Below are 27920 nucleotides of genomic sequence, written 5' to 3'. Positions count from 1 at the left end.
TGTAGACGCTTATGCATCCTTGTTAAGCTACATATGGTAAATGCAAATTCAAATCATAACCAGCACCCCTCTGGTACTGTGGTGTTAAAGTCCCTGCTGTCGGGGGGATGATGTGTATTATATGTGTAGTGTATAAAGTTTATGTGTATGTACAAGATGGTGTACAGTATTGTAACGATCAGATCAGGTGATCGATCAAATTAACGTATGCCTCCTGTTATGATTATCTGTGCAATCAAGGTATGTCTGATATGTTTGGTAAAATCATGCCGCCTGTGATTATTATGTGGGAGATCAGAACATGTCATGTATTATGTGTGTGGACTATTGGTGACCCAGGGAGTGTAGCCATCTGTGGACTCCTCTGGAGTTAGGATGTAAGATAAGATCTGAGACCCCTCATAAACCAGATTGGGGGGGGAGAGCAATAGTGTCCAGCCAACCGGCCAAAGTGGCTCTGGCCCTGCACTAAATGACCTCTTATCACTTGAGGAATGTATAAAATCTACTTCAAAGCAGGGAGAAATTCTTTATGGGAAAGATCCTATATCTGGAGACCTTCACTAGGCTCAGCAAGGGAATGGTTAAAAATCCCAAGGGTGGGAGGGATGAGGGAGTCTGCAAGGTATAACAAGACCCTTCTCCCTATAGTCAGTGTCACTACCTGGGGGTCTAGCAAAACAGGCTGTAGGCGACGAGAGATTTCTTGTGGAGGATCCCCCCACGTCAGGATCTGTATTTAAGTGTAAGATAGGTTCTGTCTTTTTTCCCTTTTTATTTTTGAAATTGCATTTAAAACTCGTGTGTACTTTTAAAATCACTGTAAAATCTTGTAACTATTTTTGTCTAAAGCTCTGTAGTATTTCTAGGAATAAATAATACATATTCTCAGTCCTGGTTCTGTGTTCTTAAGACTCATTAGCCTCATAAGAGAAAGGCTGGAAAACGTTACCATTGTTATCTTGTATTGTGTGGTCAGGGGCGAGCCAAGCCGCCCCTTGCGCAGTTTCAGGCGCTAAAATCAGGTTTTGGCTGGTGGCAGTGTACCTCAAGGAAAGGACCCGAGTGTCCTGAGTGAACCCCAGTCACGGCCGGCGCTGCTCAGATTGACGTATCGGAGCAGGCGACCGGTGGGTCCGTGACATTTGGCGGCAAGCGGTGGGGTGGAGAATTCATTTTTCTCTTTAAGAACTTAAGTGAGTGTGGGTAGAATTTTGTGAGAAATACCCACATCACCAGAATCAGAACTCAGAGCTTTACTATAGTTTTAAAAGTCACACAGTAAGTGCAATTTCTGTTCCCCTCCCTTCTCTTGTTTTCTTTACTATCATTTTATTTGACAAGTGTGAGACTCAGGATGTCTGATTACCGGATGATGAGACGTGATGATCTGGCGACTATATGTGTACGGAGGGACATCCCTTGGTCTGGCCTGAGTAAAGAACTGATGATAAAGGCACTCATGGAAGCCGATCGGGTTCTAGCTGCTGGAGGAAGCCAGTCCAGGGACACTCCTACTCCAAGGGCTCAGTTGGCACAAGACAACACAAGTGATGCCCTGCCAGGGTCAGATGCATCTGCTGGCAACAGTGAGTCTACACTGCAGAGTTACCTTCAAACTGCTGTCAGGCAAATGAAGGACCTGGACCCCACAATGGCCATGCAGCTAATGCAGCTAGAGGCTGAGCAGCGCAGAGCCGAGCTAGAGGCTGAGCAGCGCAGAGCCGAGCTAGAGGCTGAGCAGCGCAGAGCCGAGCGAGAGGCTGCAGAGCGTCAGGCGGAGCGTGAGTACCAGTTGGAACTGGTGAGGCTCAGCGGCCAGAGCGCTGTTGGTAACCCGGGTAGGAAAAAGCCCCGGCATGACCAATTTCCCGTGCTGGAGAAAGATGGTGACCTGGATACTTTCTTCAGGAGTTTCGAAAAGACTTGCCGGCAGTTTGCACTGGACCCCAGTGAATGGGCAAGTTATTTAACCCCTGGGCTCCGGGGAAAGGCTTTGGATGCATTTGCTGACCTTCCCCAGGAGCTGGATGGAGATTATACTGCCATAAAGAAAGCCTTGCTACAGCGTTTCAACATCACCCCTGAGGCATACCGACAGAAGTTCAGAGACTTAAAGCGCAGCCCCTCTGATACCTATGGGGGCCTGTTAGCACAACTGTCAACCCTATTGCATCAGTGGGTTGAGGGCTTGCAAGTAAAGGACTATGATAAATTGAAGGACCTATTTCTGCAAGAGCAGTTCATCGCACTCTGCCCAGCTGAGGTTAAAGAGTGGGTCCTGGACCGGAATCCCGAATCAGCAGAAAAGGCTGCCACCCTGGCAGACCAATACACCAGCACCAGGGCTTCTGTGGCAAAGAAGACCTGGGGGACGCCCGGGCAAGTCAGCTGGAGAGAGCGGAGACCCGGAGACTCGTCCCAGCAGCCCTCTTCAACTAAACCAGCAGCCGCTGCATTTGTTGGGGGGGTGGGGGGACAACCTGTTTTGGCAACCAGCCGCAGGTGTTTTATTTGCGATGAAGTGGGGCACTTCCGTTCCCGTTGCCCCAAGAGGAACTCTCCTGTGGGGGGCCCAGCCGTGAAACCTATGCCTGCCGTCCTGTGTGTAGGAGGACCCCAGGAGAGACCCCGGGACAATCTACAACCAGTCCAGGTAGGACAAAGGGTGGCGCTTGGGCTATTGGACTCAGGTGCAGATCTGACTCTCATAGATTCAGCCTTGGTGGGCCCAGAGAACATCATCCCAGGAAAGACTATTGCTGTACGGGGGGTGAGTGGGGTCCACCCTGATGTTCCTATGGCCAGGGTATACCTTGATTGGGGGGTTGGAAGAGGCATCCGTGATGTTGGGGTGCTGGACAATCTACCTGCCGGTGTGCTTTTGGGGACTGATCTTGGAAAGATGCACACTGCCTATGTCAATGAAAGTGATGTTGGTACTGACTCTGTGTTACTAGCTAACCCTTCTGTCCCTCAGGCGACCCCTGCTGAGCTTTACAATCGTAATGTAAATGTATGTGAGGTTGCAGATTTGTGTTTAGCAGAACCTAACCCTTTGCAAATGTACAGGGGGGAAGTGGGTCACAATGCCTGTACTAAGGTAGAATTATGTGATGTATCGTTACCAGATAATGTTGCGAAAGCACCAGTATCAGGGGTTGTACAGAATACTGAGCCAATCTCTGTGTTAGCAGTTCAGACAAGGAGAGCTGCAGCCCAGAACAGCTGTGATTTAACCCCTGCCTGTGTGGAAGGGGACTCCCTGGAAGTGGATACCCCTCCACCCCCCTCCCCTCCTGTAGAAGTCTCCAGTTCAGATGCTGTCCTAGAGGAGGGGGGGGGCTTGCCTGCCTTGTTTCCCCACACTGATCAGCTGCTCAGAAGTGAGGCATTCAAAGCAGAACAGCAGACCGATCCCAGCTTGGCCGCTCTCAGAGAGCAAGCCAAGGAGGTCCCAACGGGGAATGGCTCAGTCAGAGTTTATGTAGAAAATGGGCTGTTATATCGTGAGCCACCTTCCTCAGAGGACCCTGAAGATGAAGGTCCTAACAGGCAGCTGGTGGTTCCACAGGCTTATAGGGAAGGGTTAATGAAAATAGCTCATGAAATTCCCTTAGGCGGACATATGAATCCGAAAAGAACTCAAGCTCGTTTGAGGCCCAATTTTTTCTGGCCTAACATGGGGAACGATGTACCTAATTACTGTCGCTCCTGCCATGCCTGCCAGTTAGCTGGGAAGCCCGGTGACCAAGGCCGAGCACCTCTCATTTCATTACCACTTATCGCAGAACCCTTTGAGCGGGTTGGTGTAGATCTTGTGGGGCCCCTCGCTATCCCCAGCAGCTCAGGGAAACAATACATTCTCACTGTGGTGGACTACGCCACGAGGTACCCTGAAGCTGTAGCACTCTCCTCCATCCGCGCAGACAAAGTGGCGGATGCGCTCATATCCATTTTCTCCAGGGTGGGGTTCCCAAAGGAGATGCTAACTGACCAGGGTACTCAGTTCATGTCCAAGCTCATGCAGAGTCTCTGTAAGAGGATGCAGGTGGATCACCTCATCACCTCTGCCTATCACCCCCAAACGAACGGCCTCTGCGAACGCTTCAATGGTACCCTAAAACAGATGTTGAGGGTCTTTGTGGAGTCCCAGGGAAGGGACTGGGAAAGGTTCTTGCCGCACCTCCTGTTTGCATACCGGGAGGTGCCTCAAGAATCAACGGGCTTCTCCCCCTTTGAACTCCTGTATGGGCGCCGTGCCCGTGGACCCCTGGATTTGATTAGACAGGAGTGGGAGGGGAAGTTGGTCACCCCGGAAACATCCGTGGTGCACTATGTGGTGCAATTCCGGGAGAAAATGCAGTTCCTAATGGAAATGGCACAGAGCAACCTGAAGGCTGCACAGACCAAGCAAAAACAATGGTACGACCGACAGGCTAGAGAGCGTATCTTTGAGGTGGGGCAAAAGGTATTGGCTCTGGTTCCCATGAGACAGAACAAGCTGCAGGCTGCCTGGGAGGGTCCCTACACTGTAATACAACGTATCAAAGATGTTAATTACATTGTGGAAAAAGGGGAGGGACGTAAGAGGCAGAAGATGTATCATGTCAACATGCTCAAACCTTATCACGAAAGGGGGGCTTGTGTGTTTGCTGTGTGTAGTTTGCCTGAGAATGAGCAAGGAATTGACCCCCTGATGGATTTAGCAGCTGCTGCTAAGGAGGGGCGATCCCTGTCTGATGCCCACTTCAGTGATAAACTGACAGAGGCACAGCGAGCACAGCTCACTGACACACTGCAGCCCTACAAGTCCCATTTCACAGGGAAGCCTGGAAAAACACACTTGGTAACTCATCATGTAAACACAGGTAGTCAGACCCCCCTCAGGCAGCCAGCATACCGGGCTTCTCCTGAGGTGCTGGAAGCCATGAAGAGGGAAATTGATGAAATGCTGCAGCTGGGGGTGATTCAACGGTCTCACAGTGCTTGGGCTGCCCCAGTTGTACTGGTCCCAAAGAAGTGTGGGGGCACCCGCTTCTGTGTAGACTATAGAAGGTTAAATGATGCCACTGTGTTCGATGCCTATCCCATGCCCAGGATAGATGAACTGTTAGATCAGCTGGCCCAGGCACGTTACATCACTGTCATGGATCTGAGTAGAGGATACTGGCAGATCCCACTGTCACCTGAGGCCCGTGAGCGGTCTGCATTTATCACACCATTCGGCCTGTTTGAGTTTCTGGTCATGCCTTTTGGAATGAAAAATGCACCTGCGTCCTTTCAGCGCCTGGTTAATGACCTGCTGGAAGGCCAGGAGACACATGCCGTTGCCTACCTGGATGACATTGCGGTGTTCAGTCAGACCTGGGAAGAGCACCTGATCCATCTGAACAGTGTGTTAAGTAAAATCACGGGGGCCGGGTTGACGATTAAACCAGAGAAATGCCAGCTTGGGCTGGGTGAGGTACACTACCTGGGGCACTGTGTTGGAGGTGGTACCCTTCGCCCAGAGTTAAGCAAAGTAGAGGCTATAACGGAGTGGCCCACTCCCACAACCAAAAAACAGGTCATGTCCTTCCTAGGTACTGCTGGGTATTACCGAAAATTTGTACCCCACTACAGCACTCTAGCAAAACCACTGACAGACTTAACCAAAAAGAAGTTGCCCCAGGTGGTCAATTGGACAAAGGAATGTGAGGGGGCATTTTTGGCGCTGAAGTCCGCATTAGCTAAGTCACCTGTGCTGCAGGCCCCAGATTTCCAAAAGAAGTTTATAGTGCAGACTGATGCTTCCAATTATGGGCTAGGTGCTGTGCTCAGCCAAGTCAATGAGAAAGGAGAGGAGCATCCCATCCTGTTCTTAAGTAAGAAATTGCTTCCCAGAGAAGTAGCCTATGCCACCGTGGAGAAGGAGTGTTTGGCGATTGTGTGGGCTCTCCAAAAACTCCAGCCATATCTGTACGGACGTGACTTTTTAATAATTACAGATCACAACCCATTGGTATTTCTGAATAGAGTTGCCGGAGATAATGGTAAACTGCTAAGATGGAGTCTCATACTGCAGCAGTACACTTTTACCATCCAGCACAAAAAGGGTGCCCACCACAGTAATGCGGATGGACTCTCACGGCGAGGAAGTGAATAGCGCACTGAGGAGATGGTGACGTGGGTCACCACCACTGTGCGCCATTTTAAAAGGGGGAGGTGTAACGATCAGATCAGGTGATCGATCAAATTAACGTATGCCTCCTGTTATGATTATCTGTGCAATCAAGGTATGTCTGATATGTTTGGTAAAATCATGCCGCCTGTGATTATTATGTGGGAGATCAGAACATGTCATGTATTATGTGTGTGGACTATTGGTGACCCAGGGAGTGTAGCCATCTGTGGACTCCTCTGGAGTTAGGATGTAAGATAAGATCTGAGACCCCTCATAAACCAGATTGGGGGGGGGAGAGCAATAGTGTCCAGCCAACCGGCCAAAGTGGCTCTGGCCCTGCACTAAATGACCTCTTATCACTTGAGGAATGTATAAAATCTACTTCAAAGCAGGGAGAAATTCTTTATGGGAAAGATCCTATATCTGGAGACCTTCACTAGGCTCAGCAAGGGAATGGTTAAAAATCCCAAGGGTGGGAGGGATGAGGGAGTCTGCAAGGTATAACAAGACCCTTCTCCCTATAGTCAGTGTCACTACCTGGGGGTCTAGCAAAACAGGCTGTAGGCGACGAGAGATTTCTTGTGGAGGATCCCCCCACGTCAGGATCTGTATTTAAGTGTAAGATAGGTTCTGTCTTTTTTCCCTTTTTATTTTTGAAATTGCATTTAAAACTCGTGTGTACTTTTAAAATCACTGTAAAATCTTGTAACTATTTTTGTCTAAAGCTCTGTAGTATTTCTAGGAATAAATAATACATATTCTCAGTCCTGGTTCTGTGTTCTTAAGACTCATTAGCCTCATAAGAGAAAGGCTGGAAAACGTTACCATTGTTATCTTGTATTGTGTGGTCAGGGGCGAGCCAAGCCGCCCCTTGCGCAGTTTCAGGCGCTAAAATCAGGTTTTGGCTGGTGGCAGTGTACCTCAAGGAAAGGACCCGAGTGTCCTGAGTGAACCCCAGTCACGGCCGGCGCTGCTCAGATTGACGTATCGGAGCAGGCGACCGGTGGGTCCGTGACAAGTATATATGTTTATGAAGGAAGGATATGTGTGTGTGTGTGTGTGTGTATACTGTATGTATTTTACTAGTAATGTTGATACACATATAATATGCATGTGGGGAATATGTGCATGTACAGGACAGGAGGGGTGTATATACTGTAGATGTATATTGGGGGTTATGTTTATATGGAAAGGTATATGTATATATATATATATATTCAATAAATAACTTTTTATCGAAAATGTCTACATTTGATTCTGGAAAAACGACAGTGAAATGCTACATGAAGTGTGATTGGTGTATCACGTGGTTACAATTTTACTAATAACTGGGTGGTACTAAGTCCAGCGTTCTCTGATAAACCCCCTTTTTCTTTCTTGTATTTGATATCAGACAGTTCTCACTAACAGGAGAGCCTTATCGGAGTAGCAGCTTACTATATAAATGCATAGCGCACAATGGTGGCCATATTGTTGCCTTTATATATATATATATATATATATATATATATATATATATATATATATATATATATATACAGGGAATGTGAATGTAAATGAGGGGTGTATATTCACAGTATATCTGTATGTAGATATAGGTACAGAAAGCAAGGTTAATCACACAGGAAAAATATATTGGAAATTGATATCTTGTGACCCCTTAAATAATCATGTTGTACATATTGGTCATCATGGCAAGGGTGTGCTATCACGGGACAAGAGATTGGAGCAAGGAACAAATTCTTGGAAAGCAAGAGAGAGAATGTCACTTTGGGCCTTATTTTGGTTCACTCTTTCTAACAAAATCGTTCTTAGATGGACAAAACCATGTGCACTGCAGGTGGGGCAGATGTTACTTGTGCAGAGAGAATTAGATTTGGGTGGGGTTTTACTTCAAAGTGAGATTTATATTGCAGTTTAAAAATAAAACAGTCAGTATTTACCCTGCACAGAAACAAAATAACTCACCCAAATCTAATTTTCTCACCACATTTTACATCTGCCCCCCCCCCTGCAGTGCACATGGTTTTGTCCATCTAAGAAGGATTTTGTCAGAAAGAGTGAACCAAAATAAGGCCCTTTGTGATGCACCAAAAAAGAGAGTATCTAAAATGTAACCTTTATTTATTATTTTCTAAGACCTCTGGCGAGAATAAAAAGACACAATTGGGGGAAATTGACTAAAAAAAAATTTGTGGAAAAAAAAATCGTATTTTCATATAAATGAAAATACGTATTTTTGGCATTTACTATGCCAAAAAAAACATATTTTCGTATTCTTAATGATGGGACATTCGTATTTGTATTTACAAATATCAATGTCTACTCCATCGAAAGAATACGGCAGAAATCACCATTCAAAAGAATGGTGGTTCCTGATTTACTAAGCGGCCGCTAATAAGTGTAAAACTGCCATGAATATACGGCAGGAAAATACACCTTATTTTCCTGTCGTATTTGGCAGAAACCTGCACGGATCTGACTGATCCGTGCAGGCTCCAGTGTAAAAAAATAGAGAAAAAATAAATAAATAAAAAAATAAACAGCGTGGGGTCCGTAGGTAGGTCCCAGGGTCTTGATCACAGCTGTAACCAGCACCAGGCTGAAAGAGCCGGGGCCAGTAATTAAAAATCGGGAAACCCGACAAATAGGGGTTCCCCAATTTTTTAAGACCAGCCCCAGTCTCCAGGTCCGGGGCTGGTTCCCAAAATACGGGGGACAACATGACTAGGGGTCCCCAGTATTTTAAGAACCAGCCCCAGGCCAAACCAGCCAGCAGGGTAAGAAGCCCAGGACTACGGCGGATGAAAACTTCAGATCTTCCATGGAGGATCTGGGTGAGTAGGATTTCCTTCCACAGGTCCCCCATGGATTTCTTTGGACCCCGGCCCGGACGACGACACGGACGACGCCGACATGGAGATCGACATGGAGAAGAATGCCGACATAGATCTGGACCAGGACAAGGCACCAGATCAAGAACCAGGGACCTACCTACGGGATCAAGATAGGTAAGTATCAGTATGTGTGTAAGGTATGTATTAAAGTTTTATTTTTCTTATGTGTCAGTGTGTGTTTATTTCACTATTTTTTTTTACTGTGGAACTACAAGTGCCAGCGGACCCTTTAATGCCCCGCAGGCTGGGACTTGTGGTTCTCCAAGTCCCAGCTTGCGGGGGAGGCTTGCTGGGACTCATAGTTCCACAGTTTAAAACAATAGTTTTTACATCTATTTTTTTACACTGAATCAGCTCGATGCCCACCGCCCAGGGGCATCGAGGACAGCACCAGGCTTCAGCCTGGTCAGGTAAGTCCTGGAGGGGGGGACCCCTTTATTGGGGGGGTCCCCACTCCCCCAGGGCCCCTGTCCAGGCTGACTGGTCGGTAGGGTGATGTTTTGGCCGCGGGACCTTATCTAATAAGTATCCCCCGGCTGTGACATTGCCCTGCTGGCTGGTTTGGCCTGGGGCTGGTCCTTAAAATATGGGGGACCCCTAGTCATTTTGTCCCCCATATTTTGGGAACCAGCCCCGGACCTGGAGCCTGGGGCTGCTTTTAAAAAATCGGGGAACCCCTATTTGTCGGGTTTCCTGATTTTTTATTACCGGCCCCGGCTCTTTCAGCCTGGTGCTAGTTTCAGCTGTTTTTTTAAATGTATTTTTTTTTTTTTTTACACCTTGCAGCCTGCACGGATCTGACTGATCCATGCAGACTGCCTACACTAATTCGTATTAGCGGCCGTATATATGGCCAGCTAATACGAATTAATACGACATCGGAGGGTTACAAAGCAGTCGTATATGACTGCTTTGTAAATCCCCCTCCGGAACACGACAAAGCATACGAGGTATGCAGTCGTATTAATTCGTAGCAAGAATACGAATACAATTTTTTGTATTCGTATTCTTAGTAAATTTCCCCCAATACATACATTTAACATATACACATAAAAAAGGATAAGGATATCCTTGTTGCCGTGGGGTCCCACTTCACAATTTTATTTTTAATATATTTAATGTTTTCACTTTAATTGTGTTGGTGCATTTTCCGTCTGTAAATGAGACAGGTTAATATGGATATTTCCAGTTATCAGTACTTTAATACCTCTGTTTATTAGCGGTATCACTGTGAGTGCCTAATTCATAGAATATGCAAAAACCGACTAAATCTGGGGTGTGAGAATAACCATCAATTTATGGTCCCACACAACAGAGCGGTATTATTATCAGAGTGGCAAAGACATGCGCTTCCAAATATGTTAGTAAGGTGCCCGATATAGTGTCTGAGCCCTACCTGGGGCTAAGCTATGTGAATTGCCACTGGTGTATACTAGGCAGATCACAGTAAGCGGTCGGTGTACGCTTCGCCAGTGAGCTTCGTCAGGACCAAGCTCACTGGCGAAGCGTACACAGACCGTACACTCCGTGGTGTGCTCCCACTTCCCCTTTCCTCTATGAATGCATTTTGATCTGTTTTATTTCCCTTAGCGGTATTAGCAGCGGTGTGCATTAAAGCACTAAGATCGGCAAACAGGCACGGTGTGCACCACCTGACACCGTTGCCGTGTACTCTGGCTGACAGCCTCACAGGCTGATCAAGACCTTGCCGCAAACTGTACTAGGAGCCGGTCACGCAACTTGTAAGCCGTTGTGACAAGCGGGCGCAGTGCATTTGATCTCACACCGCGAGCTCCGCTGTCCCGGCTGACAGACCGGACCAACAGCACTCAGCTAACCGCTTACTGTGATCTGCCTAGTATACACCAGTGGCAATACACATAGCTTAGCCCCAGGTAGGGCTCAGATACTATATCGGGCACCTTACTAACATATTTGGGAGCACATGTTTTTGCCACTCTGATAATAATACTGCTCTGTTGTGTGGGACCATAAATTGATGGTTATTCTCACACCCCAGATTTAGTCGGTTTTTGCATATTCTATGAATTAGGCACTCACAGTGATACCGCTAATAAACAGAGGTATTAAAGTACTGATAACTGGAAATATCCATATTAACCAGTCTCATTTACAGACGGAAAATGCACCAACACAATTAAAGTGAAAACATTAAATATATTAAAAAAGGGATTTTTGTAAGAACTTACCGTTCGAATCCCTTTCTCTGATATGGTCCTGGTGACACAGCTCAACACTGGGATGTAGGAGGGTCCGAAGGAGCCAGGCACCTATCCTAAAGCTTTAGAGGGTAGGCTCCTCCCCTACTGCATCCCTGGACTCTTCAGTTCAATCTTTCAAAGCCACTGGAATACATTAACTCAGTACAAATGCCTGCACATATTATATGCACATTTTATAACAGAAACTGTTAACTTTTAACCATTTTAACATGAACATCATGAAACTTCTGGCATACTTACTGAGCGTAAGGGAGGGATCGCTGTGTCACCAGGACCATATCAGAGAAAGGGATTCGAACGGTAAGTTCTTACAAAAATCCCTTTTTCTCTTTCAATGGTCCTGGTGACACAGCTCAACACTGGGACGTTCCAGAGCCGGTCCTTTGGGAGGGTACGCTCAGGTCTGCAGCTCTCAGCACTGCTCGCCCGAATGATGCGTCCTCCGACGCGAACTCATGGAATCTATAGAATTTGGCAAATGTGTGAACAGATGACCAAGTGGCAGCTCTGCAAACCTGCTCAGCTGTGGCCCCATGTCGAACCGCCCAAGAGGTGGCAACTGACCTGGTGGTATGCGCATTAATTCTGGCCGGTACAGGCCTACCCACTTTGGTGTATGCAAAAGCTATCACAGATCGCAACCACCTAGCAATAGTCTGCTTAGAAGCAGGCCAACCAATTTTGTGTACGTCATACAGTACCAATAATGTGTCAGTCTTTCTGACACTCTTCACTCTGTCCACATATATGCGTAAGGCACGCACAACATCCAAAGTCTTCAACTTGTCCCTTTTCTTGGAACCCTCTGGGGGTTGAAACACAGGTAGAACTATCTCCTGATTTAAATGGAAGGCAGAGACTACCTTCTGTAAAAATTGAGGCACTGTTCTCAGAACAGCCCTGTCATCATGAAAAATTAAGAAGGGAGATTTGCATGACAAGGCTCCCAACTCTGACACTCTTTTAGCAGATGCTACTGCTAACAAAAACACTAGTTTCCACGTGAGAAACTTAAAGTCAGCCGACCTTAAAGGTTCAAAAGGTGCCTTCTGAAGGCAATCCAAAACCAGTGACAGATCCCAAGGCGCTACTGGTTGCTTGTAAGGGGGTTTCAGTCTGGATACCCCTTGTAAAAAAGTTTGAATCTCCGGCAAAATGGCTACTCTTTTTTGGAAATAGATGGATAAGGCCGAAATCTGCACCTTCAATGATTGAAGGCTTAGGCCCGATGAAAACCCATCTTGTAAGAATTCCAACATTCTTGATAACTTGAAGTGAGATGTGTGAGCTTTTCGCCTCTCACACCATCTAATGTAAGTCTTCCAGACTCTATAATAATTTGCCGACGAAACAGCTTTCCTGGCTTTTATCATAGTCTGCACTACTGCGTCAGAAAACCCTTTCCTTTTCAAAATGGCGGCTTCAATAGCCAGGCCGTCAAAATCAATCGATCGGAATCCAGGTGATTGAATGGGCCTTGTCTTAGCAGATCTGGTCTCAGAGGTAGACGCCATGAGTCCACAGACAACCTCTGAAGCCTCGAGTACCAGGACCTCCTTGGCCAATCCGGGGCCACAAGGATCACCGTAACCTTCTGGTCCTGTATCCTCTTCAAAAGTCTCGCTAACATTGGAACTGGAGGGAATGCATAAAGAAGATCTCCCTGCCACTGAGTAGTCATGGCATCCACTGCCTCTGCTAGCGGATCTCTCATTCTGGCATAAAACCTGGGCACCTGATGGTTGAACCTGGATGCCATCAGGTCCACATCCGGAGTTCCCCACATCAAAGTGATCTGGTGAAACACCTGAGGGTGTAAGCTCCATTCTCCTTCCTTGAGCTCCTCCCTGCTCAGGAAGTCTGCTTCTATATTCTCCACTCCTGGAATGAATATAGCCGATACAGCAGGAACATTCTGTTCCGCCCATAGGAAGATTCTGGACACCTCCCACATGGCCAATCTGCTGCGTGTACCTCCCTGGTGATTCAGATACGCCACAGCTGTGGCATTGTCGGTCTGAATCCTCAAAGGGAGGTTCCGTAACCTGTCTCCCGCCAAGGAAATCACTTTCCAGACAGCTCTCAGCTCCAAGATGTTGATTGGTAACACTGATTCCTCTGCCGTCCACAGGCCCTGCAGCCTGAGATCCAGGACTACTGCCCCCCAGCCCCTGAGACTGGCGTCGGTAGTTACTACCAACCAGTCCCAGGTCTGTAATGACCGACCCCACTGAAGGGAATCTACTTCTGTCCACCATTTCAAGGAGTCTCGAGTGTCCGAAGACAGCACTATCATCTCCGCCTTCATGGTCAGAGTGTTTCCTGACCAGGCTGACAAAATGTTCCATTGGAACACCCGAGAGTGGAACCTGGCAAATTGAAGCGTCTCGAATGACGCCACCATTTTCCCCAGGAGCTTGAGGCACCTCCATACTGACAAGCGCTGAGCTCTGAGAATCTCCTGCACTAGAGTGACCAGATCCCTGGCCTTTACCTCCGGGAGAAAAACCCGATGGAGATGGGTATCCAGTATGACTCCCAAGAATTGAAGCCTCTGTGATGGTACCAACTGAGATTTTTGTAAATTTAAAATCCAGCCGTGAGCCTGCAAAAAACTGATGGCCTCTGCCAAGTGACTTTGAAGCATGGCTGCTGACCCTGCTTTGAACAGGAGATCGTCCAAATAGGGTATTACTGTGATTCCTCTGAGCCTCAGCACCGCCGCCATCACTGACATTATCTTTGTGAATACCCTTGGCGCGGTCGCTAGCCCAAAGGGTAACGCCCGGAATTGTAAATGCAGGTCTCCTATAGCAAACCTCAACAGGGTCTGATGTTCCGGGTGAATGGGAACGTGCAGATATGCGTCCTGGACATCCATGGACGCCAAAAATTCCCCCTGGTCCAGACTCAGGAGTACTGACCTTAAAGACTCCATTTTGAAATGGTCTACGCATAGATGGACATTTAAGGATTTCAAGTTTAGTATTGGTCTGAAAGACCCGTCTGGTTTGGGCACCAGGAACAGCGTGGAGTAAAAGCCTTTCTTCCACTCTGCCCTGGGAACCGGAATAACCACCCCTTTTTCCAAAAGGGAATGAGCCGCTCTCATAAGAGCTGTGCGAAGGAGCGCCTGTTTTGGCACGGGTGTGGGGATGAACCTCTTCGGAGGCAACCCTCTGAAAGGGATTTTGTAACCCTGGGTAATAATCTCTAAGACCCAGGAATCCTGGTCTAGAGAAGCCCATGCGTCCCTGAAATGTGTGAGACGCCCCCCCACCTTTATCACTGTCGGGCCTATCCCCTGACAGTCATGCGGAGGGTTTGTCCTCTCCTTTGGAGGCAGGCTTCTTATGGAAGGAGCCAAACTTGGACCTTTGAGTTTTGCCCCTAGAGGCCTGAAACTTTCCCCTGAAAGACTGTCCTCGAAAGGACGCACCACCTCTAGGGGAGGGCCGAAAGGACGGCCTAAAAGCAGCGAATCTGGATGTCTGCTTTGCTGAGGGGGCCGGCAGAAATGTACTCTTGCCGCCCGTGGCTTGCTTTATAATTTCCTCTAGCTCAGAACCAAAAAGCAACTTTCCCTTGAAAGCTAACATTTCTAGGGCCTTCTTGGACTCATTGTCCGCTTCCCAGGCCTTAAGCCAGAGCACTCTCCTGGCATTAATAGAGACTGTGGACACTCTGGTCGCCATTTTAAGAGCTTCCTCCTCTGCTTCCACCGCATATTCTGCAGCAGCCTTAATCTTCTCTGCTATAAGCAAAGCACCAGGGTCAGCTTGCAGCATGGTGCATAATTCACCAGCCCACTCTATCATGGCCTTAGAGACCCAGGCTGAAGCAATAAGGGGGCGTAGGGTAAACCCCCCCCCCTTCAAAAATAGCCTTGAGGTTTCCCTCCAGCTTTTTATCCACAGAATCTTTAAAAGCTGCACCGCCCTGTACAGGCAATACCGTAGCTTTGGATAAACGTGCCACTGAAGCATCCACAACAGGCACCTTTTCCCAGAGTTCAGCATGAGACTCTGGCATGGGGTACAGACTAAGGAATCTCTTAGGCATCTGTAGCCTCTTATCCGGGGTTTTCCAAGCCCCTTCCAATAATTCCTGCAACCCCTCATCTGAAGGAAAAGTAACAGCCTCCTTCCGCTGTCGCTTGAAAACACCTTTAACAGGAGTCTTATCCTCCACAGACAGTTTTAAAGCCTGTTTCACAGCTACAATAAGATCCTCTATACCAGCAGCAGAGGTCTCTTCAAAATCATCACCCTCCCAGGGGGTGTCAGTATACGCTCCCTCCTCCTCATCTACCACAGTAGGCATAGCATAAGACCTTTTAGGGGTCCCTGCCACATCATCCATTTTGTCCAGTATTTCACTGAACCTGTTGATCCCCTTTGCAGTATCCTGCATCACCTGAATAAGCGCAGGATCTGCCTGGGTAAGAGGCAAGGAGCCAGAAGACTGCTGAGATGATGGCATAGGTCTCTGTGATTCTACCAACACATCACTCTGCCTGTCTAGAAGCTGCACCAAAGCGTTTACAGACCTGCCTAGGGCACTGGCCCACGCAGGTTCACTCTGCTCAGCCCTATGGGGTTCACTGCCCATGGGTCTCACATCAGCGCAAGTAATACATAAGCCCCCCTTGGCCATCTGCTCAGGGACAAACTTTTGTGTGCAAACATTGCACGCGCTCAGTGCACTAAGGGCTCCCTCCCCCAAAACCACAGCCTGATGCTCAGACATGATGTAAGCGATAAATGTATAACTATCAGTATACACAGTGCAAACAATGTACAAGCGTTTATACAGAGGCAATGCACCCAGTCACTTAGCTGTCTGTTGGTTTCAACTGCGGGGAAGCGATGCCCAGGAAATCCAAGTCACTCTGCCAGGATCAATTAGCCAGCTCAGCTCCGCTGCAAGCGTTCTGAAAGGCGCCAAAGTCAGAGTGAAGGAAGAGACCAAAAGTCCCTGCTGCTGCGGGGTCCGTGACCTTTTGGCGCCAACCACCCCCAGCCAGCCGCTCCTTAGGTAGGATTTCCTAGTTCCAGTGTCTCCCCCTCGAATGGGGACCACTTGGAACATGCCTGTCACAGCGCTGCTGTCCTCTCAATCAGGAGCTCAGCGTGTAAGCTCCGCATAAAATGGCCGCCGCCATCACGGAGCGCCTGTCCCCCATGATCCCCACCTAAACGTGGAGCCGGTTTCAGGATGCTCCGGAGCCCAGGCAGCCTCTTAAAAGAGGCTAAAAGCGCTGCACAGGGAGGCCAGACAGCGTCTCCCCTGTGCACAGTGAGCTGACAGGACGCGATTCTGTCAGCTCCTGCTGCGCTAGCAGTGTGAGGATTCACTATGAGAATCCTCACACTGTGCCTACCTAGCTAGGGTGAAAGTTAATAAAACAATAAAAATTCCCTAACTACTCTATTTCTTCGGCTGCTCCCGCAGCCCTTTAGAATAGCACCCACTCCAGTGGGCACCTAACACGAACTGAAGAGTCCAGGGATGCAGTAGGGGAGGAGCCTACCCTCTAAAGCTTTAGGATAGGTGCCTGGCTCCTTCGGACCCTCCTACATCCCAGTGTTGAGCTGTGTCACCAGGACCATTGAAAGAGAAAATAAAATTGTGAAGTGGGAACCCACGGCAACAAGGATATCCTTATCCTTTTTTATGTGTCTATGTTAAATGTATGTATTGTGTCTTTTTATTCTCGCCAGAGGTCTTAGAAAATAATAAATAAAGGTTACATTTTAAATTCTCTCTTTTTTTGGTGCATCACAAAGCGACATTCTCTCTCTTGCTTTGCAAGAATTTGTTTCTTGTATGTAGATATATATTTACACACACACACACACACACACACACACACACACACACACACACACACACACACACACACACACTTAGAAGATTGGTGGGGTGGAGTATGTGCATGGACCCCCCAATCCAGGATCATATGAATGGACTAATCAGTCAGTTGTTGTCATTATGCGGGTCCACACTGGCATCAAATGTGCTCAGGGTGCACTTGGCCATTTGATAGCTGGTTGTGTGGTTAAATTGGTCTCAGTGGTATATATATATATATATATAAAAATAACAGTGCGCAAAAACTTATGAGAAAAAAGCCAGTGTCCAAATCTGAACAATAGTACCACAGGAGTGTATCCTCCACACAGTCTCTTTCAAATGCACTCAGGTGTATATAGCCCTGCAGCTTAAGCTCTTCCTCTCATGGAGGTAATCCTGAATCCACAGGTGTGTTTTGTCTACACAGAAGATAAAACAGGTAGCGGGGGTCACGTACCACAACAAGCGGCACTAGTCACCGCAGTAGGATCGCATAAACTGCTTTTCCCAGCAGTAGTTTGTAGGAGAGGTTACACTCAATTGTGGCATCCACAGCAGCAGCGGTTGCGGTCTCACACCCCACAGGTTCAAGGTTCTTGGTCTTGGTCAGGGGCGTGGCCTAGCGTCTTCTCTGACCAAGAACCTTGAACCTGTGGGGGGCGTGGCCTAGCGTTGTCTGTGACCAGAGTTACCTGTGGGGATATCGTGCCGCTCAGACGTGTGGAGTCTCACCGCTGCTGCTGCTGCTAAGTCAGATTGCCGTGTGAGTGTAACCTCTCCAACACCCGGCTGCTGAGACAGCATGCCTATGCTTTATATCTGCGGTGTTTAGTACCGCATTGTCTGGTACGTGATTTTAAACCATCTGTAAACCTGTAAACCTGCGTGTACCTTGAATAAATCTATCATACAGATTCATGCACTATAGAGCGCTCGCTCTCCTTATTTCTTTGTAGACAAGCACCTGTTGGATCCAGGATTACCTCACCTGAGGTGGAGAGCTTGGAGCTGCCGGGTTAATTACCTGAGTGCCTATTACATACACGTGGAAGAACATTGGCCCTTATTCAGATTGAAGCGGTACGGCCCGCATGCGGCCGTACCGCCGATGTTTTCTCTCTGCACATGCGCAGAGGTCACTCTGCGCATGTGCAGGGGAATTCTCCGTGTTAAAAATTTCGACGCCGCAAAGGGGGCGTATAGGGGCGTGAGGGGCTTCATCCCCTCATTTCCCTATGTGTACGCCCCGCGTTTCATGGGCGTTCCCATGCAAACGCGGGGCGTACGCATGGTAATGAGGGCATGACGCCACTCATGGGGGCGGAAAGCTGACGTCGCCGGATGTCAGCTTTCAGCCCCCATACAAGCTACCACACGGACGATTGTCCGTGTGGTCTCAGCTTGCGGGAGCTGCCGCGGCGTGCGGCCCTGCCTTCGATGGTCGTCGACCATCGAATGCAGGGGGCAGCTCCCACCATGGTGGAGGCGTACGCCTCCACCATTTTCGTGCGGATCGCCAGCCGTCCGTGTACGGACGGCCGTGGCGATCCGTAGTGTGGGCGGGGATACGTCTGGTGCGGTCGGAGCCGCATATGCGGCTCGACCGCACCAACCAGAATAAGGGCCATTGTTTGGTACATTTTGCCCAATTGGACTTAGACATTTACAACTCCTTATTTTCTTTGCGCACTGTTAATCTGTCATATATATATATATATATATATATATATATATATATATTACAATCAATGGGGGGGGGGGGCACAAACTTTTTGGCAGGGGGGAGCTAAATTTATAGTTACGCCACTGGGCAACATGATCAGATATATAAAGGCTATAAAGCCAAATTTAGTGCATAGCATTGCTTTACAGGTCAGTGTTCATGAGGTATAATTGGGCTGTGCATTGTGGGTTGGTTATTAGTATGATTCAGTGTATGAGTAGTGAGGTGGGTGCATATAGATTATTACACTGGTGTTCGTCATCTCCCACGTAGGCTCCGTCTTAATGCGGTTCTGTCATTTTCTTATGTCTTGCACCTAAAGGGGGACAAAGTACAGTGTAAGTATCATGGGTTACAATCTATGAACTCATACGACACATTCTTTGTCAACACCTCAATGTCACATAGGGCCTTATTCTGGTTCACTTTTTCTGACAAAATCCTTCTTAGATGGAAAAAACCATGTGCACTGCAGGTGGGCCAGATGTAACTTATGCAGAGAGAATTAGATTTGGGTGGGGTCTTACTTCAAAGTGAGATCTATATTGCAGTGTAAAAATAAAGCAGTCAGTATTTTCCCTGCACAGAAACAAAATAACTCACCCAAATCTACTTCTCTCTGCACATGTTACATCTGTCCCCCTGCAGTGCACATGGGGCCTTATTTTGGTTCATTCTTTCTGACAAAATCCTTCTTAGATGGACAAAACCATGTGCACTGCAGGGGGGCAGATGTAACATGTGCAGAGAGAATTAGATTTGGGTGAGTTATTTTGTTTCTGTGCAGGGTAAATACTGGCTGCTTTATTTTTACACTGCAATATAGATCTCACTTTGAAGTAAAACCCCACCCAAATCTAATTCTCTCTGCACATGTTACATCTGCCCCACCTGCAGTGCACATGGTTTTGTCCATCTAAGAAGGATTTTGTCAGAAAGAGTGAACTAGAATAAGGCCCATAATCACAGAATGTCTCCAAAAGGCATCAAACCAAAAAGACTGCAAACACTGTATAAATGATAATTAATTTCCTATATTCTCTCTGTGGGCCTTATTCCAGTTCACTCTTTCTGAAAAAATCCTTCTTAGATGGACAAAACCATGTGCACTGCAGGGGAGCAGATGTAAAATGTGCAGAGAGAATTAGATTTGGGTGAGTTATTTTATTTCTGTGCAGGGTAAATACTGGCTGCTTTATTTTTACACTGCAATATAGATCTCACTTTGAAGTAAAACCCCACCCAAATCTAATTCTCTCTGCACAAGTTACATCTGCCCCACCTGCAGTGCACATGGTTTTGTCCATCTAAGAAGGATTTTATCAGAAAGAGTGAACTAGAATAAGGCCCTGTGTGTGGAAAGAAAGATGGTTTCAGAGGGCGCTGAGAGTTAAGAGATTTAAACAACTGTATATATAAAATATTTAATAAAAAACTGCCCTTCAGGCATAACAATGCGTAAAAAATAGAATTCAGTAATGCATCAGCACAAGGTTCTTTAGGCAGTCTGACGCGAATTAGCGTACAGGGCCCAATGTGTTTCATTATTTCCATGACTTCATCAGGGGCAGTAAAACAGCAATTCAGTAGAGATTTTTTTTTACACTGTAAATCATAATATATCATAGTAATGGTGTGTACACACGGTGAGATTCTCTTGCTATTCGACTAAAGGCCCATACACACTGGGCAACTTTGAGCTGAAAGTCGCTCAAAACACCCAGTTTGAGCGCAGAGGCGTAACTAATAATTGTGCGCCCCCCTGCCGAAAATGCAGGGGGGCGCCCCCCCCCTAAAAAAAACAAAAAAAAAACAAGCAGCGGGGAGCCGTGGCGCGCGCGGGGGGGGGGGGGGGGATTGAGGGGAGAGAGCGTGTATGTGTGTGTTTGTGTGCATGTGTGTTTTACCTTGGGCCGCATCCGTCCGCGCCGGGTCCCGGCTCTCCCGGCTACTGCTGCTAACGAAAGTGACACTTGGAAAATGGCTGCCCCCATACAGCAGACGAAAAACTGTCTGCGGTATGGGGGCAGCCATTTTCCAAGTGTCACTTTTTGTATCAGTGAGAGCAGCGCTGCGGCAATAGCCGGGAGAGCTGGGACCCGGACGGTGCACACAGTGACTGTCGTCCCGCAGCCCCCCCGGCGCCCACATACCCTCAGCGCCTCCCCGCCACGGCGGGGGCTGCGGGACGATAGTTACGCCAGTGTTTGAGCGTCTTTCAGCTCAAAGCCACCCAGTGTGTATGGCCCGGCGGTGAGCGCTGCTGCGCGCTCCCGCATCATCGCCGGGAAAGCCGTTCATGTGCTGGTTATACCAGCACATGAGCGGCTTTCAGGACAGCTTTGCATAGCTCTGCGCTATGCAACGCCGTCCTCCCCCCTCCGCCGGCGCCGGGCAGGGGGAAAGTCACTCAGTGTGTATGCACTGAGCGGGTTTTCCCACAGCAATGATTGGCATCATCGCTGTCCATACAAGCTGGGCATAGTCACCCAGTGTGTATGGACCTTTAAGATTTGAGTGCTATGTAATCTTTGCTATCTCTGTACTTTTTACATACAATTCATACAATCTGCATTAGATTTGCACTATATAGTCATTGCTGCCCTGTCTATCTGGGTTTCGATTTGTGCTGTCACGGGAGCGTGCATCGGGATCGCAAGGTAAAAAACCTGTGCGATCTGCATACGATCTGCATGCAATTTTGACTATATAATCAAAATCTAATGTCAAATATCACCGTGTGTACAGAGCATAAGTACATAAGTACTAAATCAAACATTACATATTTACAAAATAACAAAGAAAGAAGTACATCATAAAAGGAGGGAGGATGAACAGGTGAGGAGAGGGAGAGAAGGTTGAGGGATTATATTTAAGTGGTGCTGACCGACAGGGGTGTGGGTCAGCACAATTAAGAGACGGTCCAATGTAAAAGTATCCAAGTTAATTGAAGAAAATCCTAAAATAAGTTTTAAAAAGTTCTCAATTGTATATCATAAAAAAATAAAAAGTTAAAAAAATGTTTTGTTCAATACTTCTACATACCGCCAATGTTGGTTCCTCAAAACAAAGTTTTGATAATAGCAGGGTTTCTGACTTTTTCAGTCTCCTCTCCGGGAGAACCCTGGAGAGGAGACTGTCAGCATCACTTCTGGGGGCGGGGCCTGCTGGAGACATCATTAGCCCCTGCCCCCAGTAATGCAAATCCTGCAATTCGCGGGTCTCCGAGGAGGAGACGGGGCTAAATAGATGTGATTTGCATATCTATCCCGCCCTCTCCGCCGAACCGCGTCAATTTAAATGTGGGGGTCCGCCGGTATACGGGAGGGTTGCCCACCTTTCCGGGGGGCTGGGAGGGGAATCTGAATTTCGGGACCCTCCCGGCCATTCCAGGAGGGTAGGCAACCCTGGCTAATAGGCTCTAAGGAGCTGACACTTGGTGACCATATTCAGTATTAGCAATTAAATCTATCAGAAAAAATTAATGGCCATGATGTCCCAGTATATATTCTATATCAATATAAAGGAATTACAAGGGATGTAATCCTATTTCATACAAAAACAATTTATGTAACAGCAAGACATTTTATGTAGCAGTGATATATTAACCAAGTCAGAAGGTATAACAAGACCAATAATACTAATAGTAGTCACAATGGCTCAGTAAGAATTGTGTGCACTGCTGGGATCCTAAATCTGGAATGAGTGTAATGCTGGCCACACATCAGACCAACTTCAGACCAACTTTTCTAAAACCCTTCAAACCTCCAACCATCCAACTTAAGGTCCATACACACTGGGCAACTATGCCCAGTGTGTTTGGACAGCGATGATCGCGTTCATCGCTGGGGGGAAAGCCGCTCAGTGCATACACACGGAGCAGCTTTCCCCCTGCCCTGCACCGACGGAGGGGGGGAGGACGGCGTTGCATAGCAGAGCGCTATGCAAAGCCGTCCTGAAAGCCGCTCATCTGCTGATATAACCAGCAGATGAATGGCTTTCCCGGCGATGTTGCGGGAGCGCACAGCAGCGCTCACCGCTCATCACCGGGCCATACACACTGGGCGGCTTTGAGTTCAAAGTCGCCCAGTGTGTATGGCCCTTTACAGTTCCCCACACATCTAACCAACTTTTCTTCCAACCAGTAAACCTTTTTTTTTTTAGTCCAGCCAACTTCTGTCCAACTTCTGATGTCACAGAAGTAGGTGGACAGGTTCGTCCTACTTCTGTTTTTTTTTTAATTTAGTTTAAAAATTGCTTAATTCCAAGTGAGAAGTGAAAGATACCCCTTTCACACTGCACTTGTTAAACGGTATATTGCCTTTTTTTCCCCTTTCAAAACGTTTAAGGCTGCAGTGGGAAAGTGCAGTTGATTTACCGGTTAAAGATAACCGGTATTTCAAAACGTTTAAAAAGCAGAGTCCTACACGTTTCAGAGCCGTTTTCTATGCAGTGAGAATGGCTCTGAAACTGTATTTAGTAAAAACAACAGATTACAGACCTGTGATAGGCTGTCCCCTGCATTCTGCCTTGAAACGTGTTCATTGGATTAAACGGGTTGACTGATGTGAATGGTACGTAAACGGTATTTAGGGCCTTATTCTGATCGATGCGGCCCGATCAGAATATGCGGCCGCAACCGTGCAGGCGAATCCCCGCCTTCCATACGGATCGCCACCTGCCGTCCGTACGCGGATATGTGGCGATCCGCATGAAATTGGACGGGGATACGCCTCCTCCGTCTTGGGAGCAGCCCCTGCATTCGATGGTCGCCGAACATCGAATGCAGGGCCGCACGCTCCACCAGGTCCCGCAACACAAGACCACACGGACACTTGTCCGTGTGAAATCATGTATGGGGGCGGGCAGCTGACATCCGGCGATGTCAGATGCCCGCCCCGTACCCACGCGTCACGGCCTCATTACCATGCATACGCCCCGCGTTTGCATGGGAACGCCCATGAAACGCGGGGCGTATGCATAGGGTAATGAGGCTAAGTAGCCCCTCACGCCCCTCTACGCCCCCTGTGCGGCGTATAAAGAATCCGTGCGGCGAAATCGCCTGCACATGCGCAGAGTGACCTCTGCACATGCGCAGACGATCAACATCGGCGGTCCGTCCGCATGCGGGAATATCCGCACCGATCAGAATAAGGCCCTTAAAACGGTAATCTACTGCAATGTGAAGGCTCAGACCCGTTTTAAATACCGTTTAAAAATACAGTTTTTTTTAAAAAGTTTTGGCAGTGCAAAAGCGGTATAAATGAAATTCTCTGCCTTACTGGTGTGTAAGGTAGAAAATTTCATTTATACCGCTTTCACACTGCCAAAACGTTTTAAAAAATGTAAAGGAATGGGTGGAAGTGACCTTTGGCGCACTGGTTGTTTTTAGGATTTTCCTCTATCCAACAATGAAACGGTTAGTAGGGAATCAAGATTTATTTCATATGCATGGTAAAAAGACAATAAAGACAATAGTGGTAACAGGTATTTTTCTCTCACCCAGCTAGAGGGGTGGAGCCAAGATGATGAAAACAGAGTGTTCCAAATGAGGTACACCCTGTAGGCTCCACAAACTTTAGACTGGGTCCACGTGGGGTTAAAAACACATCAAAAAACACATCAAAAAGGATATAAAAGGATGGAATATTCTGAATCTTTCTCACCCAGATAGAGAGGTGGAGCCAGGATGGTAAGTAACAGGGTGTCCGGGGAAAAAAAGTGCTCACCCTGTTGGCTCCACAAGCTGAGAACTGGGCAGAGGTCCTTCGTGGTGATTTAAAAAAATGGTATTTTTAAACGGTATTTAAAACGGGTCTGAGCCTACACATTGCAGTAGATTACCGTTTTAAATACCGTTTAAGTACCATTCACATCAGTCAACCCGTTTAATCCCCTAAAATTTACATGTATCAGTTGAATTTATTAAATGCAGATAATTTGTAACAATGGGCCTTATTCTAGTTCAAAAATCCTTCTTAGATGGACAAAACCATGTGCACTGCAGGGGGCAGATGTAAAATGTGTAGAGAGAATTAGATTTGGGTGAGTTATTTTGCTTCTGTGCAGGGTAAATACTGGCTGCTTTATTTTTACACTGCAATATAGATCTCACTTTGCAGAAAAACCCCACCCAAATCTAATTATCTCTGCACAAGTAACATCTACCCCACCTGCAGTGCACATGGTTTTGTCCAGCTAAGAAGGATTTTGTCAGAAAGAGTGAACTAGAATAAGGCCCAATCTTCTCAGTATTGCAACATAAGCCCCAAACACATTACATGACTTTTTTAATAGATATCGCTCATTTTATCCCTTCTGTGCGGTAACTTTTAAAATCATTCACATATAACAACGTGCTCATTGTTATATATATATATATATATATATATATATATATATATATATATACTAGGTGATTCATCGCGCCCTATGGGCGCTCTTCACACTGGTGTGAAAGATGCCCTGTATTGCAACCTGAGTTATATGTGAAATGTGTTAAATAGAGAGCATATGATTTGAAAGGGGGTGTGTATTGTTTTGTTTAATTAAAAAGCGGTTACAGAGTAAAGGCCCCCATACATTAGGCCGACTTGTCCTAGGGACAAGTCGGACCCAATTTACCTGCGAGCCGCCCGGCAGCTCCCCGGGAGGCTCACATACAATTTGGCACTTGATGTGCCATTTTTTACATGGGATAAATCGCATGCGATTTATCCCATGTTAAAAAAAACCCGGGGAGCTGCAGGGCGGTGAGGAGTAGTGGGGGCGGGCAGCGGCAGTAGTGGGGGCGGGCAGCGGCGGCGGGCAGTGGTGGTGTTGGGGGCGGCCAGCGGTGGTGGGCGGCCAACGGTGGTGGGGGCGGGCGGCGGGTGCGGTGAGCGCTGCTGACCTGGCCGGGCAGTGTACTTACACATAGCAGCAGCGGGGACGGGCAACGTAGTGGCAGCTATTAGATTTTTAAAATTCTTGTCAAATGACCGGCCGCTCTCTGATTGGCCGGAGAGCTCTCAGCCAATCAGAGAGCGGCCGGTCATTTGACAAGTATTTTAAAAATCTAATAGCCGCCACTACGCTGCCCGTCCCCGCTGCTGCTATGTGTAAGTAAGTACACTGCCCGGCCAGGTCAGCAGCGCTCACCGCACCCGCCGCCCGCCCCCACCACCGCTGGCCGCCGCCGCTGCCCGCCCGGTGTCTGCATGCATATGCCTGTCAGGTGGCAGGCATATGCATACAGGGAGGTCGGACGTGATCGTATGTACAGACCGTCCGACCTCCCTGATCCGGTCCGATGCGCACGGGACCGCGCATCGGATCGGATCAGATATCACACACATACGATTTTGGTCCGATTTCATCCGATTATCGGCACAAAGTGCCGAAATCGGATGAAATCGGACCAAAATCGCATAGTGTATGGGGGCCTTAAGATGTACATTGATAGTGTGGATGGTACAGTGACATTTGTGGGTGTGGGGGGGTGTGCGTGCGTGTTGTTTAGGTGTGTGTGTGCAATAGTATAGTAGGGTGTTTTTGATTCAGCGGCTCCCCACAGGCGGAGGTCACGACACAGGAAAACAGGCGGCTGGGTTGTGATAGGGGTGTGTGGGCATAAGGGGGACTAAAGAGTAGGGTGGGGGACACTGTGCAGGTCCAGCCAGTGGGTGAGCGTCCAGCATGCCAGCGCAGGAGTACAGGACGGTGCCCCTGAGTCAGTGTCTCCTCCTACTGGGTGGGAGTTAGGGTGCATGAGAGCAGGAGGCTGGGCAGTAAGGCACAATAGGGGAATGTGGGCAACACAGGGTGAGCGGGTCCCCACTGGCGGAAGTTACAGGGCAGGAGAACAGGAGGCAGGGCAGTGATAGGGGTGTGTGGTCATAAGGGGGACTAAAGAGGAGGGTGGGGGACACTGTGCAGCTTCTGCCAGTGGGTGAGGGTCCAGCGTGGCAGCACAGGAATACAGGACGGTGGCCCTGAGTCAGTGTCTCCTCCTACTGGGTGGGAGTTAGGGTGCATGAGAGCAGGAGGCTGGGCTATGAGGCATGATAGGGGTATGTAGGCAACACAGCGTCAGCGACTCCCCAGTGGTGGAAGTTACGGGTCAGGAGAGCAGGAAGCTGGGTAGTGATAGGGGTGTGTGGGAATGAGGGGGACTAAAGCTTTTGCGCTGGTGCAGAGGAGGGTGGGGGACACTATGCAGCTCCAGGCAGTGGGTGAGCGTCCAGCATGCCAGCGCAGGAGTACAGGACGGTGCCCCTGAGTCAGTGTGGTGGAAGTTACGGGGCAGAACAGGAGGCAGGGCAGTGATAGGGGTGTGTGGGCATGAGGGGTAGTAAAGGTTTTTGGCTGTTGCAGAGTAGGGATGGGCATTGGTGCAGATGCCATCGATGGTTGGCATTGATGGCGATTTTGCACCCTGCCATCGATAGTAGTAAAATATTACTTGGATAACCATTGATTGTTGTAGCTATCGATGGTCATCCATTATATCTGACTGAATAGGCCGTGGGTCAAATGGAACTCGGTGGCGGGACTTCCGGGTGTGGGGGGGCGGAGCTATGCTCCGTGACCTGGCACCTTAAAAATATTTGAAACATCGGTCATAAACCATCGATTTTAAATCATTGATGGTCGATGGGCATCCCTAGAACTGGAGGAGGGTGGGGGACAGTATGCAGGCGCGGGGGGTGCCGCGAATCAAGGGGGGCGTGAATCGCAGGAAGGGGGGGTTGCGGGGTCCGCAAATTGCAGGAGGGATTGTGGGGGTCCGTGAATCGTGGGAGGGGCGCAAATCGCGGGAGTCACGGGGGTTCCGTGAATCGCGGGGGGCGTGAATATCGGGAGGGGGGTCACGGGGGTCTGCGAATCGCAGGAGGGGGGGTCTAGGGGGGAGTGAATCGCAGGTAGGGGGGGTCCGCAAATTGCGGGAGGGGGGGTTGTGGGGGTCCGTGAATCGCGGGAGGGGGGTGGGTGGTGGTGGCGCGGAGGGTGCAGTGAATCAAGGGGGGGGCGTGAATCGCAGGAGGGGGGGTTGC

General features: G+C 48.3%; 2 protein-coding genes across 10 annotated transcripts in view; one reads left to right on the top strand and one right to left on the bottom strand.

The window, feature by feature from the left end:
* ST6GALNAC6 (ST6 N-acetylgalactosaminide alpha-2,6-sialyltransferase 6) overlaps positions 1-27920 on the bottom strand; it is a 75673-nt gene that overhangs the window by 14591 nt on the left and 33162 nt on the right. For all 9 annotated transcript variants that reach the window (XM_083160818.1, XM_083160821.1, XM_083160824.1 and 6 more), the window contains one exon: positions 19133-19201. In XM_083160818.1, the coding sequence (XP_083016944.1) occupies positions 19133-19147 (15 nt within the window). In that variant the 5' untranslated portion in view covers positions 19148-19201. The remainder of the gene's footprint in view (positions 1-19132; positions 19202-27920) is intronic.
* Positions 177-7091, top strand: LOC146036996 (uncharacterized). Its single transcript, XM_083160817.1, has one exon. It carries the CDS (start codon positions 1358-1360, stop codon positions 6146-6148), a length of 4791 nt encoding a protein of 1596 aa, XP_083016943.1. The 5' UTR covers positions 177-1357; the 3' UTR covers positions 6149-7091.

The sequence above is a fragment of the Crinia signifera genome, chromosome 9 (genome assembly GCF_055691185.1).
Source record: "Crinia signifera chromosome 9, ASM5569118v1, whole genome shotgun sequence".
In the NCBI taxonomy this organism is placed as follows: domain Eukaryota; kingdom Metazoa; phylum Chordata; class Amphibia; order Anura; family Myobatrachidae; genus Crinia; species Crinia signifera.
The sequence above is the reverse complement of the archived record's forward strand: the minus strand, read 5'-3'. Positions and strand labels throughout refer to the sequence as shown.

What these genes read in the sequence shown, in the direction of transcription:
- LOC146036996 (XM_083160817.1), top strand. Translation starts at nt 1,358, where the DNA reads ATGTCTGATTACCGGATGATGAGACGTGATGATCTGGCGACTATATGT.